Below are 22,113 nucleotides of genomic sequence, written 5' to 3'. Positions count from 1 at the left end.
CGTCGAGTTTGTAATGAAAGAACGGGCAGTTTTCACGGTCCATTTCTGAGGAAGTGTTTGTGTTTACAGGATCTTTGCTGCGTCGAATTCTTCTCTAATCTATTCAATCAGTTTATGGTTTTGTATTGGCAATGGATCGGGTGGATTTGGCAAACCGTGAAGTCAAACTATTTTAAACGCCCACAAACCCGTACGTGATACTCACGCAACGGATACACGAGCTAACGCGTGTTCGACTACTGCAGGTAATGTGTGTCCTGAAAAGACTATTGTTAAAACCACCGATGTTAGGCATATAATTTTTCACAAATGTGCAAGTTAAGAGTACTTTTTTGAGCCATTCGAAAGTATTTATGCTTAACGTAAAATGAATCGCATCGCAAGTTTGAACTGTCTGTAATTATCGCCGAATATTTATTCTGGTCCAAGAAGCAAAATTCTTCCTTATTATGAGGCTTAGGGGCATTGGTGTTTTCTGTCACATATATAAATTGTTTTGCCAGAGTTTCCCCTATAAACCAATGAGGGTTATCCAACAAGCATTTTAGCGCTTTTTGCATTTTGCACCATAAATTACTCAAAAAAACACTGATTTCAGTTTAAATCGTAAATTGGATTGTTTGGTAATTTAGACTTAATATCTGAATTCCTGTTCTATGAACCGCATATGCTGGAAATAATAAATTCATTAATGTGAATGGATATAAATGAGATTTTATATCCCGTAATAATATGTCTTAACAGATGTCTGGTATGCCTACTGCATGCGTCAGTGGAACTCCGAACTAGGAAACGATTGCTTCCTTGATTTTAACCAGGGTCTTTTGCTGACGTTGCTGTAATTAATTAAGCAGACTGTACCAGAGATAGCCTATTTGTAATATGGATTATATATTAACCAAATTATTATAAGCCATCTTATGCTTGGCCTGGCTAACAACGTTCCCAGACCAGTGAGTAAAGATACAACATCACTAAAGCAGTAGTGCAAGTTCATTTGTTCCAACTATGGACAAAAGTACTCATTTTAAACGTACGACTATATAACATAGTAAGCTAAATTAATATGAAAGGAGTGAGCATTTTGGGTTGCCGTCTGAACAGGTGGGTGAGAGGATAGCCAATGATTTGGCTGTCCTGACCACTTTGGGAATTTCATTCCACCACTGTGGAGCCAGTGCAGGTGGGACTTTCCTGGTGGTTCTAGGAGAGAGAGGGATCTAGCCAAGGTGTAGCGTTTGAAGATTTGTTGGTCGTATGGAGGAGCTACCCTATAGGCTTGCACCAAGGCGTTAAACTTGTAAGTCAGTCACATATTTGTTCGCCTGTCCAAAGTGACTAGCAGAGCTCTGATCTGATGTGTAATTCATGTTTAATGGCAAAGAATAGATATTAATGGGAGCATTATAGCAGGATGATAATCAATGACTGCTGCAACCACTTCAGTTACTCGACCCAAGGGTACACTGTGGAGAAGTGTAAGCATCAAGTGCCCCTCCCAGTACTGCTTTGGTGTGTGCGCGCGCGCGCGCGTGTGTGTGTGTGTGCGCGTGCGTGCATCAGCTTCCTGTCAAGGAGGTGCTGATCAGAGATTGGTATACTGTTGTGCAGAATTCCCCATAGTGGACTGTGTGACATATCCATGCTGTACAAAACTTACAAAACTGAAAGTTCATTTACCAGCGGCCAGGATCTTTCACACGGCCTCATACTAGCTAAAATGAGTCCTTTGAAATGGTTTATTTTTGCTAGTGGCTGTTAGCAGTTAGCTATTAGCTTATATAGTGCCAAAAACCACAGTGGGGTGAGCTGATGCAACCATTGTTGCTGTGACATCATGTAAACCCAAACAAATACAAGTAGTGAAAGTGAAAATCAGTATTGTGACTTCATAACCGCTCCTGTCGGGAAAGGGAAAGGTAGATCAGATATGCCAGTCATGTCATCGGTCATCTTGAGCCGAGTTGAGAGATAAAAGTGAGTGAAAGTGGAGAGAGAGAGAGAGAGTGCTGCTGGACTAATTCGCTTTCTTAATCGCACTCTTACATGAGTTGCTCATTTCACAAAATGGCTGTCTATGAATTCCAAGCCTAATTGTTGCCTGTAAAAGCCCTGCTATTATTTACTTTAGGATAATTATGTTACTCTAGTGTATCTCCAATATATGTGCGGCCTATATAGTCAGATTTTACAAAAACATTGCAAATTCAGAGACAACATGATGGGTTGGCAAGGCTGAACTCAATAGGCTGAACAATAATGCTTGTCTGTTGGAAGTGTGTTGGATTATTTTCAGTGGGAGAGTTGTTGTTTTAGCTTGAGTTTTTGTTTTAATTAAAAACCCTGTGCAATCACTTTTTTTTATTGCATTTGCGGTGTTCATTAAGGCAGACAACGAAGATGTATACTTCCTTTTTTCAAAAGTATAACCAGGAAATGAATAAAAATGTTCCTTTTGATATAAAGCGTGTGTTATGACCCACTCCGTAACCCCATATAGCCTAACTGTGATGGCGGGGAGCCTAACCTGGTGCCTCGTGCCCAGCGGAGTGGAACGTCACGGCTGAAGTGGTTAAGTTTACTCATGAAACATAAAACAAAAGGGGACGACTCTGCAGATGTACGTGGGGAGGAGGCGGGCCTTATAACCAACCCAAAGCGGAAGGTTGGTGACTCACCCGCTGTTGGAGTGGTCTCCTCGCACATGGGCATGCGTAGCCCAGTCGAGGGCCGGGTCCATGTTTTCCTTACTTTGGTTTCAGGCTGTTCCTGTGTACGTTCCCCGTGAGTGAAAATATTTATGAAGCAAAGGCATAATTTATTGGGGGAGTATGGAGGGTGTCTATGACCACACAGCCCCCCCCCCCCAATATTACAAAATCATTTCATATAATAAAGATGGGAATTTCATGTCATAGTTGAGTTATATTAATCACTAGTCTGAAGTTATTTCCTCCTTATAATTCACCAGAAAGTTCTGTTCACAGCTGTTCTTTTAAAAAAAAAATGTTAAGGGGGCATGCCCCTGGACCCCCCTACAGTGTTGCAGTTCATGGGGGGGGGGTATGTATTTCAACCCCCTCCAATCCCAAATAAATAAGAAAACAAATGAGTGCTGGGGCAAAACATGCCCACTCTGCAAATGGCGTCCGAACTGGACTGGACTGTAGCCCAACAGTAAGCAATAATTAAAAAAAAAAGAAACACCTAGCCCACTAGCTACCAGGCTCCACCTCAAACCGTCCTCAGAACAAAGCCGCTGCCCGCCTCCTGGGGCCCGTATAAAAGCTCTCGGAAGGGACGGCCTGCAGGTGCCTCGCTTCGCTGCCGTGGCGTCCCAAAATAAGAGAACGCGCTGACGTCATGTTCCTAATGCGGCCTTTCCAAACGGGAGAGCATTGGCTGTATGGGTACCACCGCACGGTGTTTATTTCCTTTTTGCACGGGACGCATTCTCTCGGAAGGGATTATGTAGAAATGCTCAAAATATTTCTCAGAAAGGAAGATAAAGCGGTTTAGAGTAAGTGGCGTACAGCGGCTAATGCTTGGCTCATTCTATTAAGGCACCCTGCCAGTGTGTGGATTGGTGTAGAATCCGGACTGTGCCAGTGTGTGGATTGGCTGTGTGGTTTGGTGTAGAATCCGGACTGTGCCAGTGTGTGGATTGGCTGCGTGGTTTGGTATAGAATCCGGACGGTGGCATAGAGTCTGACATGTGAAGTGGTTTGACCACAAACTGGATCTGAATGTGTAGCTGTGGAGAATTGATAATCGGCAGTTTGGTCTCTGACGAGCGGTCAGTTTGTCTGGAGGATGTTAAAAATCACATCACATGCTCATTATTTAATGCTTCTTTCAGATATTCAGCAAGAGACAAGAGTCTGGGTGAAATGAACTTTTTATTGCAATTATTAGTCATTTTCAGACGAAAAAAATGCTTTGAAACTTAAAATCTATTTACAAAAACACACTTGGTACCGTCAAAGTTTTAAAGAAAATTTAATAAGGCTGTGAAAACACAGAAAACAGCAAGGAACACACAGACGGAAGGATGAAGGTATTCGTGAAGACGGAAGGGTTTCTAAGCCAATTTGAGCACCATATTCATTTTGGGAAAGGCAATAATCATCAAGAAGTGCTTTAGAATGTATGACTGAAGTAAAGCATGAATACATGGAGTTATCATCACAGTTTTAGTCTGACAATGTTTTTTTTTCTTTTTTTGCCAACTAAAAATAATTACAGTTGGAACACTGTTACTACATCATGCAAGTTACTTTAATAAACCTTTCAGAACACAGACAATACACTTCAGAAAGTAGAAGAGCTTGATATATTCCTGTCCAACAGCAATGAGACAAAGCCTGGAAAGTGTATTTTCTATAGTTTGAATGTAAGATCCCCTATCAAAAATAATATGCAGTATTTTCTTAATATATTAAAGTGCAAGTATTTATCCACCTGTTTTCAGCTCTCTCTGTGAGTACAAAATACTAAGGAAAAAATAACTACAATATTTAAGTTTTTTTCCAGTATACTTTTGATTTGTTCATCGAGGTGAACAACGCACACGAGCAAAACCCTATCACACCTCAGGTCAGAAGTCTTGAGACTTCCAGTGTGATTCGTAAAAGGAAAAGGGGGAGGGGCTGGTGCACGCTGCGTCAGGATTGGTCAGTGTTCTCCTTGTGCCTTGAGCCATGTGTCCTATGATGCTCTGCACGCACACATACATGCATGCATGCACCTGTGTGACCACAGGTGCATACAGGAATTTGGCACAGAATCCGCTGCCCTTTTCCGTTTGTAAATCACGTGGAAGACGAGTCTGTTCTGGGCTCTCTGATTTACAATGGGTGAGCCCAGAACACCTGTCCTCCATTGACTTCCACCCAAAACCCCTGACCTGTAGGATTAGCAGTCCATACCAGTCCAGTCCAATATCGGTGGGTTGGAGGGGAACAGATCCCAGAACGGTTTTAGCCAATCCTAATCCAATCATCAACCACCACCCACCAATCCCAGAACAGTTCAGCCAGTCCTAATCCAATTACCAACCACCATGTGAGAAAACAGAGAAAACCGATCCATGGTCAATGTATGGAGTTAGACTCCATCTTCAGTTGAATCTGTAAGGAGTTCCGCGCCATCCAAGAGAGGCATACAGACCAATTCAGCCAGCCAACCGCTTGGCGTTCTGGGATACCAACTGAAACTTGGTAGTGGAGTGCGACAGATGCATCGGTCTCCCTCCTGTCCGACCCTTCCTTCCATTACGTAACTGGAAAATGGCCGTTTCAGAGACTAAACTAGTGCAGGTGACCACACGCTCATGGTCTATCGGATATTTTTAAACCTTTTATGGTAAACATAAAACAATGTGCAGGACTGTGGCGGTCCCGCAGCTGAGACGCCCCCCTGTGTAAGAACAGGTCACTGTTACTAAGCAGCGGCTTCTGCTTTAGCATCCGCACTGGCGCGCCACAGTGATTGTTAGCTTGAGCTCGTGGCCGCCGCGTTGGCCGTAGACGCTGCGTTAACCTCCGGTTAGCGGGCGAGTTTAGCGCGCGTTCTCTCGCCCGGGAGCGACTCGTAACGAGAGAGAACGAGAGAGCGTAAGCGCGCCCGCCAGAGTTAGCCGTGGGAGCAACAGCGCCGTGGCGTTAATAGACTTGCCTTTTGTTAGCTTGTATGTCGCCAACGACATTGCCTTGTCCTTCGCATTTACGAAATGGACGTGGTTCACTGCGGTTCACCGGGGAGTGAATGGTTAATGGAGGCAAGCCTACGGTTATAGTTCGATACTCCGGTGCGATGTTCGTATTTTCTGTGATTCGTCTGAAAAGGTCGTAGATTATTCGGTAACAGTTGTGTGAGATCTCTTCATAAGTTTTCAACCACCCATTACTCTGGAATTGGCCTTTAGAAGGCACAAGAAGACAGCACAAAGACGTGCGTATGCAGATTTTATATTATATATAATCCTTTATATTAACAGATCACCTTCAGCTGTTTACAAAACCCAACTGCAACACAGCACCAAAGAAACAGTAGCACCTTTTAAAGTGACAATAGTTAAGAAACAATAGGTCTACATTTGTTAACATCTGTAATTATTCTTTTCATTGAGCCAGGCAGCATAACACATATTAAAACAGGATTATTCAGACAAAGAACTACTATTCTACAATCTGTGTACAACCCCCTCAGATGGAGGGGAAAAAGTGTAATTTGTATTTCCTTTTTCCATTTTCAACAGCTTGCTTTTGTGCCCATACATAGCTGTTTATGATTATTACAGGTAACCCCCCCCCCCCCCCCCATCTCATTTGCATCTTTCATGCAGGTAGCGAGCACATCGCAAATCAGCAAAAAGGTTGCCAGGGAAACGGCAGACGGGCAGTTGCAGGTCTCCTTAAATGTACTATCTAAAGACACTGTTTATTTCCAGAAACACAAAAGGAAAGTTTGGAATAAGACACGCCCACAGTGCTGTGATTGGCTGAGCGGTAGGCCCACATCAGGTTGAGGCAAACTATTCTCCAGGTTCCACACATACTTTAAACTGTGCTCGATCAGTGATGCTCAGACTTCTGTTGCTCATGTGTGGGAACAAGTTAAAAGCCAGATTCGATTTGTGTCTTAAGTTGTATTGTAAAAATGATAAAAACTGAACTGTGGCTTCCTAATTTCTGTCACAGTCACGTCAGCAGGTACTGCCATTTTTTTCTGGTGTTCTAAGATTGCACTTCACAGAGGCTGGACTGAGAATAGATCTCAATACATTTTTTTCTCCCCCTACTAGCCTATGTCCTGTCCAACAATCCCACACCTTAGCCTACACCTGAGGTAGTGAGAACTACTCAACACTACCGGTGTTATGAGCCCACTCCAACTGGAAGGGTCACTGCTCCACAACGTGCCCAATCAGAAGCCAGCTAAACGGAGGTCAGTTTTGTGCTGTAATCGGGCAGGGGAATATGTGACAGTACTCCAAACCTACAGCACAGCTGCAAGTGGTTTGTCTAATGTTTTTGGGGAAAGGGGGAGGGGATGATAAAACTCGTTTAGACTGATTATCAGAGGAAGAGAGGAAGGTGACCCTCTGCCTAAAGAGTAATCAAATAAATGTTGTGTTCAGTTCTGCCGGAAAGAGAAAAGAAAAAGCCGATGCAGCAGCACTGTTGTGACTGTCGTCTGACTTTTATTATTACTGAGCAGCGGGTGGCTGCACAGGTGACATTGCGTACAGGAAGCAGGCAAATGATTGGGGGAGGAGCCGCCTCTTATGTCACTTCCTTCAGTGGAGTTTTCCACAAAGCATGGCATTAAACAGCGAGATGTTTTAGCGTGGCAGAGAACACAGCAATTCTTTTACAGCTGGCTGTTCAGTATAAAACCGACGTGGCAGTACTTCTTAATGAAAGGCTATAGCTGGCTAAGCAACAGGTTGTGGGACTGGTGGGCTGTGCAATATGTATCAAGTTTTTTCATATGATATAGGCTGTAGTTGCAGTTCACAATGTAAAAAAAAAAAAAATCTGTCTTTGGCCAGAGAATTCTACTTGCCGCTAACTGGCTGGTTCCAAGACTTAATGTCAGATCACTTGGACTAATATAACCAATAGGGATTTACTAGTAAATACACACATTTGTAATGTAACAGTCAAAGTGAGTTTAACTGCAATACTGGTAAGCAGTTATCTGTGGGTATATTTACGAGTGGCATAAAAAAAAAAAGAATCTCAGAATGTGCTGAGGAAATAGCCACAGAAGACTGCAAACGACGTCATCGGTTATGTGAGGTGCATACATCTGCTGTATCCATGCCAACAACATCATTCTATATCACATAGTGCTTTCAGTTCACAATATGAACGCTCTGCTCTGACACTGGCCCAACCGTACCGACAATCACGCAAACGTATGCATACAGACGCGTGCGTGCACGCATACACCTACGCATGCACGCATACACGTGCATACCTTTCACGTGAAAAGAACTGCAAACTGTGGGTTCGTGTTTTTTGGCCCCTGTCGCGGACAGCTACAGAGAGGGGGTAGGGCCACACGAGAGGTCTGAGTGTCACTGATCAAAAGCATGAAAGCATCAAAGCATCAGTCTGCACTAAAGACCAAAAGCCTCTGAAACTTCAACAGTCAAAGATTAAAGAAAAAAATAATTTAAAAACTGGTGAAATAAGAAAAGCAAATCCGATGAAATGAGATGGGTGAAGAGGAAACCCAAATAGCCATCCTTGAACTGACACTCCAAAAAAAAACCAAAAAAAAAAAAAACACATTCAAGCAAGAATATTTTAAATGTCTGACTGTTACAAATAATAACGCTAATATCTTATTCAATACCCCCTGCACATTAAAAGAGAGAAAAAAATCCTTTTTAAAAAAGGTAACAGAAAGCAGACAGAAAGTGAGGGCCTTAGCTTAGCGGCTAAAGGCGCTCAGAGATTCAACGTTTAATTTGATGTCCCCATGAAAGCTCTCGAGAGAAATGAAGATTTAGTGCAACAGAGACACGGGTCAGCTCGTGAGTGTCTGACTTACAGGGCAGCCCTCCCCAAAGTCTCGCCAACAAGATTCACAAAAAAGTGGCTGGCTTTCCTACGGGGCTAACCGCCAACTCCGCCGTGGGTGAGGAGAGGGACACATCTGGATCTCATGCCAACTTCCGCTTTAAAAAAGCCCAACGTTTACTTGAGCTAACGTCTTCGCGACACACATTTCTCGTATGGCAGTCGATTGCCGTTCCTGTGTCCCAACCGTGAGACATTTTGCTGTGGTTTAGGCTAATCTCCAAACGCCGTTGTTGTATTGGATGCGTCTAAACGAGCTGAGCTTGAGCTGGGGGGGATATTTGGTGGAACAGATACCTGCACCCACTCCGGCCCTCCCCCAGGAACACAAGCGCCCACACACACTTTCGCCTACGTCTCATTTGGCCGCCGTTCAGCCGTACCGCCGGCCCCCTCTGTCCGGCCCCCCCAGGGATCGCTAAACCGTAAGCGCCGCACACAGGTAGCGTCTCAGCCCAGGCAACGCACGCACGCGCGCGCGCTTTTCACCCAGAGATCGGGCGACGCGCTAGGCGTCTCGCTCAAAAAACAGGGCAAAACCGCGCACACGTCATCCCCATAGCAACAGCGCTGCTCGGGGGAGTGCCGTTGCTGCACTTCATAAACCCGAACCCACGGATAGCTTAGGCATAGCAGTAAGCTTTACTTGGTCCTCTGTGACCACGTCACAAATGATAATAAATGATTCTATACACTCTTCAAAAAAAACCCCCAAAAAAAACATAAACCTATAACCTGCCTACAAATCTATAAACAGGACGCGTTTTAACGAAGGAAATATTTCACATGGCCGTTGCGTCTCGCCCCTTTCACACTCTCATGGGCCATCTCTCCTTCAGAACGGGACACAGGGTGAAAGAAAATTGGGGGGGGCAAAAAAAAATAAAAAAGTAAAACTGAAAATAATGTCTTTCCTAAACAGAATTAATATTCAACTGTATAGAACGTACTTGAAATCATACAGTATATGAGCGAGCCTAATTACTGAATAAGTTATTCAGCGAACCTTGTTCTGAAACCCACGCAAATCGGCTAGACAAGAAACTGCTGAATAGGCACTGTTTGAAAAGGCTGTGAATACTTGGCTGGGCTTTATCTCCCCCTAGAGCCAATGCTGCAGTACTGCAGCGCACTGCTGAGGGAGCTGCTCACAGTGGACCGCTGCTTTCTCTGGTCGTAGCCAAAACGTCTCGGAAACAGTTTGTTCTTTTGGGACCCAAACCTGTGGTCAGATGCCTTGCCCCGGACAGAAAGCTTTATGCTGGTAGCTCTGACCTCAAGGGAAATAAAATTGGTACGTTAGCCCCCGGACCGAGGAGCACAAAAACAAACTTCTGGAAGGATCTCAAACAAGAGACAGAAGTCGGCTTTCCGGGAATTGGTCCTTATGTGTACCACTGTGAGTCGAGGCAGCGACACCCATGAAACTTTTGTGCCGTCCACACGGGGCCCGTTTCCAACGCAAGGCACAGCAAAACTTCGTACAGGGTCCCCAGCGGAGGTGGGAGATGGCGGAGGTGCGGCCATCTTGCTCGCTCACCTCGATGTGTTCGAGCATGCTCCGCCTCGTCCAGGCCAGGCGAGCCACAGCCAGGGATTATGGGAACATAATTTGCTATCTTAAAATCTTGGCCTTTTTTATTAAAAAAAAAAATCAAAGACAAATAAAGGCTTTGCTTCCTTAGAGAACAAAAATAAGGTAGGATTCAGCCTCATGCTTTTAGATATTAATATTACATTTAATCTGAATACATATATTGCCACCATTGGCACATACAATATTGCACACAGTAATGAAATGTATCTCTGAAAGTGACCCTTGTGAGTAAGATGCTTGAAAAAAAGTAAAAGAAGTTAGAGATACACTTGGGGAGGGTGGGAAGGGGTTAAATAAAAACAAACTTTAAATTACAGTGAAACATGGTAATTAATTACCCTATTGAGATCTTTAGCGACTTTACAAAATGTATATACTGCCCTAGCCACTGGTCTATATACAGGAAACAACACCGAAGGCTATATAAACGTTAATTTCTCTGCGTTAACGTCCACTGCATACTTGCACCCCTTGCTCACACCGTGCCTGAAGGCTAGGCCTTCAATCGCGTTTTTGTTAATGTTATATATTTAAGCATAAGAACTGGGAAATTATTTTACTGCTTTTCATGGGAAGGTGGGGGTGAAAGATTAAAAAAACCTAAATAAAACAAAACATAACAAAAGCTTGTCTTTCTTTGGGTTTTTTTTTTTTTAAACATCCAGTAAACACCGTCCGCCCCAAGTTGTGCGGGTGGCGAACGAAGTAGTACCCAAACAAAAAACAAACAGCAACCCAAATCGTCAAACCAGCATGTAAACGTGCTAAGTGTATAAGGCACCAGGTCGTTGTAGAGGATGATCCGTACAGCTCACACACTGCCTGTGCGTTCTCAGTGCTGTCTTCACTTTCTATCTCTCGTTATAGGACCTAAATTGTGTCGTTGCGTTTCACGCTTTTTAAAAATTCCCACAGAAAACGTGAGTATTTCGCGAGGGTTTAAATCTGATTCACAAAATCATGTAATTACATTTTTTTCTTCTTTTTTTTAAAAGTTTGCTCAGAATTTCAGTGGACCATATCTTACAGGGTTCAACGTGGACAATAATAGTTATAATTTTCATAATTATAGCAACAAAGCGTAGGTGGTGGTTCATTAGGCCCGGCCATTCCTGCATGCTGTCACTGACTTGCGTATCAAAACAACAAACACGTTTATACACAGTGCATGACGAGCTGACAAACACCCCTCGTACTCTGACATTTTCATTTAAAATAAAGGCAAACAAAACCCAATAAAATGGATAAATTATTTTAAAAGCCGGAGGTTTAAAGTTTAAATGTATCAATTTCGATATATAAGATTTACTGACCAGTTGAATACCTGTGGGATTCTGAAGCTATGCATACTGTAATACAGAGCACTTCTGTCATTGATCTATTTACTTTGAACTCTACGAACGGCTGCATAACATTTAAATAAAACTCCGACAACATGCCTAGCCCTCATATATATATATATATATATATATATATAGTATATACACATCTACTCACAGGTAAAAGGGGTGGCAAGTATACTGGTAACCTCTTTCAAAAAGGTTTAACGTTTTGGTTAGAAAAGGTGTTCCAAAATATCTTCTTTGTGCTGATTTCGAATATTAGCTCACACGAAAGGACTTACTCCTCATACATTTCGGCAATATTTCAATTTGAACATTGCACCAATTTTAATAGCTCGAACGTGTATAAAAGTTCTTGGTTAATTAGGGAAATAAACGCTCCTTTCTTTATAATTTTAATCAAGTAGGAAATAGTTCATATATAATGTTATTACTCTGTTTAGCAGCTGCTTACTGTTTAATGGTGGGTAAGTGGGTAAACATCCAGCGATGAGTGACATCAAGTCTTAACTGTCAGTTCGTAGGGTTTCGTAGGTGGCGCTCCCTTGGAGTTAAACAGTTAACAGTTTAATTCTACGTTTCTTTCGGTTTACAGTAACGTTTTTAATTATAACTTTTTGCACGATTTCCTCTGCAGTTATCAATCCTCCTCCCCGTCGTCGCCGTGCACTTCCTCCTGCAGATCGCACACCCTTCTCTCTCTCTGTCTATCTTGGATCTTTTTCATATCCTCCGCGTATTTGCAGAAGGTACTCCCGAATTTGGACCAGACTTTGTACGGTACCGTGATGGAGTTACGATACGTCGGTTTCACTTCGCTGACCCTCATGAAGACCCCGTACTTATTCGAGCCTACGTCGAAGAAGAACCGCTTGTTGTCTACAGTTAATGAGGTGCCCTCCGGTAACTCGGCAGGTTCGTCCTCCACTCCGTAGTCGTCGATTAGTTTCGCCAAAGCATCGCGAAACTCAATAAGTCCCTGTGCAGGAAGAGCGATAGTTTGGCCTTGCGTGGATCCCAGTCCGGGCCCCCGGTTTACCGTCTGCCGAATCCTCAAAAACCGCCCTCTCTGGTTCTCTTTCAGATCCATGTAGTACTTCCGATTCTCTCTCACCAGAAACTCGCTCTTTAGCGCTCGCCGGGGCTCGTCCTGCACTATGTCCGGATTACTAGGCCCTAACTGGGCATAATGTTCGATGAAGTCTCCCAGGTAATCTCGGAATTCCACAGCTACGGACATGGAGAGAGTGAGGCGGCTCTTATTTCCTCCGGCCCCAACCTCGGCTATCTTCAGGAAGCGGCCCTTTGCATTCTGCTTAACATCCAGGTAGAAACGTTTGTTCTGGATGTCAACCCGTTTCGAGGCGAGCTCCTGGGTCTCATGCTGCAGTCCGGAAGCCGCACCCGCCCCTCCGGTCACTGGGTGTAAGGAACCGGCGCCCAGGCCTGTGACCGCTCCTCCCTGCTCACTTCCACTGTCTCTGTCCGCCATGATGCGTCCTGCCCGCCTGCCTGCCTTCTCTCTCTCTGCCTCCCGTAAGCAAACCTACTGCCAGCCAGCCACGCCGCTGTTCTCGCGAGATCTGCAGACAGACGCAAGAAGAAAAACAGAACTTGAGGGCGGCTCACCTGCTATCTGCAAGGCCACAAAAATCAAACAGTTATGCGTCAACGTTACTCAGTGTGTATCTTATTACTATTATAGCTGAGCCATGCACCATATTTCATTAATTAAAATCGATCTGCAAAGATGTGTTAACTTCATTGTATTTCGGCTGTTTCTATAGGAGCTCATTTAAAAAAATATATAAAATGAGTATTTAAAAATAATGGATTGAAAATGAGTGATATTTGTTATGCCCCATCCTTTTACGGTAGGCAGAACAGCAATTATCCTGCTCTATAGGCTATACAACAGTAACAGCAGCAGCAATAACAACAACAAATAATATTAATTATGATTATTATCATCATGTGTCATCGTCATATAAAAAATCATACAAAAACAGTTTCCTGGCAATGGTATCTGACCTAAAACAATCCATGAAAATTCAGTTATTTGCTGGCTGCTTCTATCTTAAATCTGCCCCCAACGCATATTCAATACAAGTATTAAAAGTCTGATAAGATGAAACGTTAGCCTCATCAGCGTGCCACATTAAGCCACATTAATTACTCATTTGTTACTTTTTCCTTTGATAGCGTTGTCTTCAAGTTTCACTCCATGAGATTCGACAGTAAGATTGCACACACATTAATATGATCTCAGGCCTTTTGTTGTTGTCACGTGACCCAGGTTCTTTATTTAAACGTATACAATTGATTGCTGTTTTGTAGGTCTGCCTGTGGTTGCAATGGATTATTCTTGTACAGAGGTGGAAAGGTCCACGAGGATTCAGAAAGTAAAAGACCAGTCGTGTTTCTTCCACCCATGAACTCAGCCAACTGATTTCTCTAATTAGTTCTACCTCCTGGCTGAAGAATTGTGCTAAATAGCAAATCCAGGTGATTGAAACAAAATAATGGGGATGCCTTTTACTTTCTGAATCTGTATTTTCCACCTCTGTTCTTGTATGACATATTTCTTAACTGTTAAATCTCCGGTATCTAATTATGTTCATTTTGTCACATGTTCAATTTCTTACACCAGGCCTTGATAAGATTATTGAATAGCATTATCAATCCCGGCTTCCACAGAAGTAGCCTAAACCACGAAGAAGACACACGGTACCGAAGCATTGGTTCCATTTTGTTAAATAGAAATAGCAAAGACTGTGCAATCATTTTCCATTTGAACCTTTGTTCTTCGCCGAGTTGCATCATAAAGTTGGACGTGCATCGTCTTATTTAATAACAAGTATCTTATTTTCTAAGAGAACTTGAATAAAAAACCTATAGCACTTTTGCTGTTACATTTTTTCTGGGCTGTGTAACTATCCGTAACTTAACTGTCAACCTTGAAATTAGGGTACAACAAGCCAAAGCTAAACAATCCTTCTTATTTAAGAAATATTTTTTTGTAACCCACGGAAAAGAAAGCTTGATTAAACGTGTTATTTTGACTGCTGAGTTTCCCCGCATATTCTCTATTGCCTGCATGTATTCAGAAGCGGGCCTTTCTGCAAGTTGTGGTATTTATAATCGGCAGAAATACATCCATTGTAGGCAGCAAACTTACACGAATAACGAATTCCAGACAGCGAAAGATGTTGTGGCTTGTTTCTGTTCCTGGGAAACATTTTCTGAATTAAGGCCTGTAAGCCTTTTTGTCATTGCAGTGATAGCAGTAGTTTAAACGTGAGATGCTAGGACGCTATCTGAAATAAACGACAAACAGGACCTTTCACGTTTTGAGGGATAATTGTCGCTTGTTGTGAAGATGCCGTCGTAATAACGCGATTTTCTTTTGATTTTTAAGTACGAAAACAGTGTTGAGAAATGTGTAATCGAGAGTGTCGGAAACTGATTTGTTAATAATAATTATAATAATAATAACAATAAAATATTAACTATACCATTCTACACTGTATAGCATATATATTTATATATATATATATATATATATATACACACACACACACACACACACACACATATATATCATTATTCATTATGTATAACATAATGTATTGTAATCTATAATACATTATATAGGACTAATAAAACTGAAATAGATGTTATATAACATGGGAGGTGCTGCCTTTCATTCAAACAGAAAGTTGATAAATATTTGTTTGTTTTCAATCTTATTCATATTTTAAGTAATTCTTTAATGACTGATACATCTTTATGAATGAATGTGCTGTGCAAAATTTAGTGCAAAATATTTATATGATTAATTCACCATCTTTCAATTTATTTTTTATTTCTTTTTGTATTTTTGTTTGATAACAACTATGGTTAAAAAATACAAAATTAAATGCAATAATTTACTGGCATAATTTACACTAAATTAAACGTTGTCTTGTAAACTATTAACTTCTTGGGAGCCGTTTTTCTGGCAGCAAACAACTGGCGAAAAGCACGTAGGCTACAGAGCTGAGATTCGCAGGTTTTGTTCAAGTGGCCACATTCACCGAACTTGTTCATTTAACTGTAAAACAAAATAAAAATACAATCACTTCAACGTAGATAGACATTTGATTTCTTGAATATAAAGTAATTTGTATAGACTAGACCCAATAATAGTTTTTCCAGCTAATTACAGCATAATCATAACTATGACGACCACATAGGGATTATTATCGATAGCCTAAAATGACTATTATAGTGACTCACCAGACGTCTTAATCATGAATTACCATAAGAAATTAATTTAAATGAAAAAAAAAACAAAACGAAATCTAAAATTAAATATTACATTTTACAAATGGTTCTACAGTGCTGTCATTTTAGGAGCAGTGACTCCTGAACATGGATGTGTGCTAGCTGGGGAAAAATAAGTTAGGAGCACATCTACTAATTCGGATGCTTTAGTGTGCTCTTAAATTTTTCAATTTAGGAGCACATGACCTTCCTTCCATGGAAAAAATGTTAAGCGTGGAGTCCTATTACATGATATTCTTTATTCTGACTAACAATTCAGAGACCAGAAACAGAACACAGAGATACAGCTAGGCGAATCATGGTCAATTAGAAGATGAAGCCTAGCAAGAGTTACGGGAGTACATGAGTTTCCATTTTATTGTTTTACAAGCGCCTGTAACTTTAGTCGATCAAGTCTGCTAACGCTCTGGGTCCCATTACCCCATAAAGAAGGAATATAAACCTGTACAACTGTCTTTAAAATGAATCGTATGAAATTTCAACGAATATTTCCCAAAACATCACGTAGAGCAAATCTATGGAAGCCAGGGATGAGTGCGTCTCTTCTATGCCGAATAGACTAGTCCAAAAAATAATCGATAACGCAACAACCGAAATAGCCTAGTGGGCATAAAATAAATTAACTTTATTATTGCTGTCAGTGCACGAAATAGTTTGCACTATTGTGGTGCAAATTAATTTTTCATTATACGTGAATTAAACGTTACATGCGATGTAGTAGCTAGTCTACTACTATAGCGGAACAAAACCGATTATTGCCGCTGATAAACTAATATTTGAGAACGAAAATAAAGTTCTATGGGAATTAAAGCGTGCCAAGTATATACACATTTAATTGTGTGCAACAATAAATTACTTTATTATTTACAAGTTACATTATGTATGTTTATTTTGAATTTACTTGTTTACTATTTGAATTGTATGAATAGTTCTGTCACTTTCATTATTGATATTGAATTACCGCGTCACGTGAGCTGGCAGGCGGTGATGGTTTAACTCACTGATTCTGTGTTTTGCGCACGGGAAGCAGCGGCATACGCTGGAGCTGCAATCTTTCCTTTAACGACCGCATAGCTTCCTTATGCTTTAGGAATGGAAGGTACGACGATTTGCCAGTTAGGACAGTTTTTTTTTATTGAAAACCTTTTCAGGGGTTTGGGGAAAGCTGAGGCCAGAAATTTTAGGTAGTTCAGAATAAAAACAAATGGTTATGTATCCTCATAGCTAAAGAAAGTATTAGTTGTCTATTTCCAGTCAATATACTTAAATTTCGAAATAACATGAAGTGATGAATGAATGAATTTGTTAGAAAAAAAACTTTTTTTTTTTACTAGAAAAATGTAAAACTATAATATCAGTTGTTGATATAACCATTGTAGAGACAATTAGCACGGGGATGATTCATTATTGCGAACACGGACAGAAAATTCTTCCAAACATATTCCATAATTTTTTGTCACAAGAAGTACCTGCCAGTAGACCTCTATGATATATTTTATTCCTGGCATCTTTATATTGTAAACGTGTATGTTAGGTATGCATGTATGGCACTTGTATTGTGCCATAATCGTGGTTTATTTCAGTCGGATTGTTTTCAATGCTGTAAGATCATCTAAGAATATTATATACGTATAAACTGAATTTAGACGAAAGCCTCTTTTTAATTACATGCAGTTATGCGTAATAATTGATGGACGGATATATTTAACATTCGGGGAATAATTAAATGCATTTGGGCTACATTAAGCGTGCCATTTCACTGTGGAAGGAAATCTGCCAACGGGATTAAGGAAACAATGTTTTGAAAATATTTAAAGTATAGGCTATTAGCCTATACCTTCAGCACTGAGGTGCTAGTCTCCAGTAACATTGTTACTCAACATTTTCCAACTTCGAACACATTTTATACGAGGTTGCTAGATCTAGACGAAACATTCACACGATTGGAATATCACCAAGACATGTATAGCACATGTATATGTTTAGCATGTTTATCTAAACTTGGACGACATGTATGCGCTTAGTGAAGAAAGTCTGACCAATTGTTCATAGAAAGCCACGTTTTTTAAAGCATGAACTAAAACGGAATGTGGACACATTCTCCTACAGGCCTGCAAACCGACACAGATGTTGATGTGGCAATGTTGTTCTGACTGTTATTTGACACTAACGGCAGGAACTATAACATCTAAACTTTTGAAAAACATCGTTGCAGAATAATATAGTACCTGATAGCCTAATTTTTGTAGAATAATCCACTGGTTCTCCCACCCAATTCGTGACCTTAACCTGTATTTTGATATTTAGAGTTGATGTGGCATAAGTGGTGTACGTATACATGCATATATATTAGATATTGTATATTTGTGAATGTAAATATAATTTAATTAATTAAATACACAGCTCTAGGTCCCTCATCCTTAAGACTAAAGATGATAAAAATGTAGGCGGCTACCCCTTTTTCTTTAAGAGGACCCCTCGGTTTATAGGTAGTCAATAATTAAATTAGCGCGCTTGTTTATTGCGCAACAATCGAAGGGAATTCCGGATAAATATAAATTATGGGTAAGATCTCCGTTTTTTATAACCAGCAAACTCTCGCTCTTAAATTTAGTGAGAAGACCGTCTCGTTTTTGTTCATGGTAATGTCCACCTGTCTCCTCCGGACTGTCCTCGCGCAGTATTCCTTGGCAGCAAGAGGTCAAAGAGTCATGTGCTCTACAAGTTTGACGCTGAATACCTTACAGATTAGCACAAAAGGTGAAGGGGGTTCCACTTAGAAAACTTATTTAGTGCTTCAAATCGACTATTTCTGCGGAATAGTATACGTCGGGTGAATGGGATCAACGCGTCTTCAAATTTCTTACATTATTTAAGTTACAACGGCAATAGATAATTTCGCGTTTTTTTCTGTTACGCAGCTAAAATGTGATTTAGTGCGTGACAATAATCTGCAAATCTTACCCGGTTACGTCTGCCGGCAGAGCGCTATTGAGCTGCTGCGCAGCTAGCGGTAGGCAGACACGAACTGTAGACGGGAGCTGTGAAGTACGCGAGCTGGGGAGGCCTTTTCTGATGCTGACGCGGCGTATCTTCGAGGATCCGCCGCTTCAGAAGACGGAAAGAAACTGCGAGTGGTGGCATGGAGACGGAGGCACGCAGGGCCTCAACGCCACGCGCTTGTTCTCTGATGTCAGCGCGTTTGATTCTCCGGAAATGCTGCGATCCTGCGCCACGCGCTGTGGTTCGCAGGGTACTGCAGCCTTTTAGTGAGAATTTATTTTAAAACGGTATTACTGTTATTTCAAATATTAATTCGTTTTCTGTTTTATGTTATGGCTCAATATGCTATGCAGAAGTAGCCCGCCACAATAACATTTGCTTGTTGCTTGTTTTAACAGTCAGGTTCGGTTGCTAGAGATCGCAGTTGCTACAGCCGGGTATGCTGTGTACGAAATCACATTTCGTTTTTATGCACTATTTAGTTGACGCTCAGATCCAGAGCGACTTATAAAAGCACTTTGAATTGCATGGTAACAAGATAACTTCACATCCACGCATATGTCGGATTTTTATTTTGTGTGTGGATTCCTGTAGCCTACTTATCCCAAACTAGATAGCAAACGGGTTAAACGATAGCGTATAAACATCTTGCCTCTAGATTTTTGTGATACTTTCAATTTTTTCCACAGGATGAGCTATTCTACTGTTCTGTTCCACGCTTCGAAACTGTATCAATTTATAACATACAATTCATTGTCTTTATCAGATTAACCTGTTGGTTTGATACGGTACATCGAATCTGTAAGCTGTTGTATTTTGTTTTTCAACGTTTAACCGTGCAGTGAGAAATTGACCTGTTACAAGAGGCCATTACCCTACATTAATAAAGGACGTAATATTTTCCCGATTGTGTCAGACCTTACATCGAAATGGTCATCTCTGCTATTCACATTTCGGGGAATTTTTTAACTGGCAACATGGAAACCGCCCTCTGGTCACTAATTCTTATCTTCTTTCACATGCTATTCACTTGTCGTTCTGTTATTTCATCGTATCACAAGACGGAGAGCCAGCAATTATGTTCTTTAAATTAGTTAAAGAAGATAGTATTTCCCTAGAAGGACTTTCCCAAGTAATTAAGTCGACCTTTCAGGCAGGCAACACCTACACCTGACGCGTGTGTATGCCAACTGATGAACAATAACAAAAGTTACTGAGTACATAAAACTGGCATAATATAGTACGCAATTGTACCTCAGAGCAAACGTTGAGTAAAGCCCGCAAGTGAAAAAAGTAATAATAATAATAATAATAATAATAAAGGATCCTTTTTCCCAGCTGCTTTCTAAATCTATCAGTTAGCGATGAGTGGAGTTAGACGTTTCTACTTTCAGCTTAGATGTTTAGATAAACTTTTGAAAGGAAGACACCGTCAACGTTTTTTTCGGTTCTGAATTTGAAGGCTGGCTTGATCCTGATTATATCTGATTAAACACCGAATACATATGTTAATAAAAAGTCTGCTTCTTAATTACGAGGTCCTTTCGGGAAAACATCTCCCGTGGAGAAGACAGGTGCCGAGATTCAGGACCACGGACAGCGCCTCGCCCGCAAACTCTGCCAGAAAAGTGGACCCAAAGAATTCTCGGGATTTAAACAAGGACACAAAATACACTCTTCAGATCGTGTTGTTTATTTGTAACTGTGAACGCAATAAGCGAAGTCGTGCCCTGAACTTTAGAATCGTGGTTGGGACTCGTGAGTGTCATGACCTTTTATTTTAGTCAGACGCGCGATGTCTTCGTCATGTTGGCAAAATCATCTTTATCATTTGTATAATGGATTAAGGAATGGATTCATTTAAAATAATGGAATTCTGACTTAGGAATCTTTACATTATCAATTAATGAAGGAAGAATCTTATACTAGGCCTAGATAGGAACAGTGAAAGGCAACCTAAACCCCAAAAAAAAACCGAATAATGAGAAGGTGGTTAAATATGAATACATCTTATTTGGTTCCAGTTTGAAATGCACTTTTAAATATATTTGCATCTTAGAAGCTCGGGCGGTCTTATTGTATATTCACAACCAATGGATTGGGGGGGGGGGGGTGCATAGAAAATAGGAAGAAATCAGATTAAACACAAGACATTGAAACAATTAGATTAGCTGTATTTTGTGTGGAAATATAGGGCAGTTGTCTGAAAATCGCCTAGTTACGTGGTAACCAACCCTGTTCCTGTTCCAATCCTGTAGTATTTCAATCCACCTTGAATAAAACACACTTCATTCAACGGCTTGAGATTTTTGTTGAGATGCTAATTAGTAGAATCTGGTATGCCAAAATACGATTGAAATGGAAACAAACAGGAAGATAGATCTCCAGGAACATGATTGGTTACCACTGGCCTAGTTCTTTCTCCGTGGTCCTGCACCCTAGCCAATAAACAAGCCCAGACAATTAGCGCAGCGCCAACAGCAGATGGCGCCCTTTGCAAATATTTGGCAGCTTACTTGCAGTATTCTGTATCTTTTCGTTCGTGCTGCATTCAGAATGAGTGCACTTCACCTGCAAGCAAATACTGACCCTGTTTACTTGACATATTTGCTGGATAATTAATCATAATTATTACGATTGTTTTCATTTCCGCCTAATTTAGGATACATTCATGTAATCTCACGGGCGTGAATAAATGCAAATAATAAAACGTCTTCAGTGTTGTAAATATACATGCTTGAATGGTAAAATTCACCGTGTCGTTGTGAACAATCAGTGTAACTTCACGTATATCTTGTAACACTGACTTCTTGCTCCATGCTTGTTAGAGGTAAACGCTGAACTAATGTGACCTGAATACTAGATATAAATGAATAGCGAATAGCAAGAAACTCGTTCAAAACTGACTTGGAATCGAAGCTATAGAGTCTAGTCATCGTGCCTAACCTGCATTCATAATTTTTTTGCGGTAAATTTTACACGGAGAATGTTTTCTGCAAGACTAGGACTCAGAGAGGATTAAGACGCGTCCTATAATCCCATAGATTTATTCATTTGGGTTTGATACGATACGATCATATGTCTGTACCAACCACACAAATTCTCTGTTTATTACAAACTATTATTTTTGTAAGGAGTTCCTGTTGGTGATGCTGCGAGCCGGCAGGTAATATGCTCACCTAAGTCACTGTGTGAAGGACAGAGGTGGACCAGAGCAGAGCCCACGGTGTTTCGCCGGCGAAACAATATG

The 22,113-nt window shown here is 41.1% G+C and overlaps 1 protein-coding gene across 2 annotated transcripts; it reads right to left on the bottom strand.

The window, feature by feature from the left end:
• Positions 1-3,880: 3,880 nt before the first annotated feature.
• LOC118222252 (transcriptional activator protein Pur-alpha-like) lies at positions 3,881-22,059 on the bottom strand. Of its 2 annotated transcripts, none has more exons than XM_035407678.1 (2): positions 22,043-22,059; positions 3,881-13,117 (listed from the first exon to the last, which is right to left on the bottom strand). In XM_035407678.1, the coding sequence occupies exon 2, from the start codon at positions 13,024-13,026 to the stop codon at positions 12,175-12,177; it is 852 nt and encodes a 283-aa protein (XP_035263569.1). In that variant the 5' UTR covers positions 13,027-13,117; positions 22,043-22,059; the 3' UTR covers positions 3,881-12,174. The 2 variants fall into 2 exon arrangements, with proteins under 2 accessions (XP_035263569.1, XP_035263568.1); XM_035407677.1 differs by lacking the exon at positions 22,043-22,059 and adding an exon at positions 18,825-18,977.
• Between the last annotated feature and the right edge of the window lie 54 nt (positions 22,060-22,113).

The sequence above is a fragment of the Anguilla anguilla genome, chromosome 3 (assembly GCF_013347855.1).
Source record: "Anguilla anguilla isolate fAngAng1 chromosome 3, fAngAng1.pri, whole genome shotgun sequence".
Classification (NCBI taxonomy): Eukaryota; Metazoa; Chordata; class Actinopteri; order Anguilliformes; family Anguillidae; genus Anguilla; species Anguilla anguilla.
This window is presented reverse-complemented; position numbering and strand designations above follow the sequence as displayed.

Bases quoted from the DNA above. Each gene is read 5' to 3' on its own strand.
- LOC118222252 (XM_035407678.1), bottom strand. From the start codon at position 13,026: ATGGCGGACAGAGACAGTGGAAGTGAGCAGGGAGGAGCGGTCACAGGC.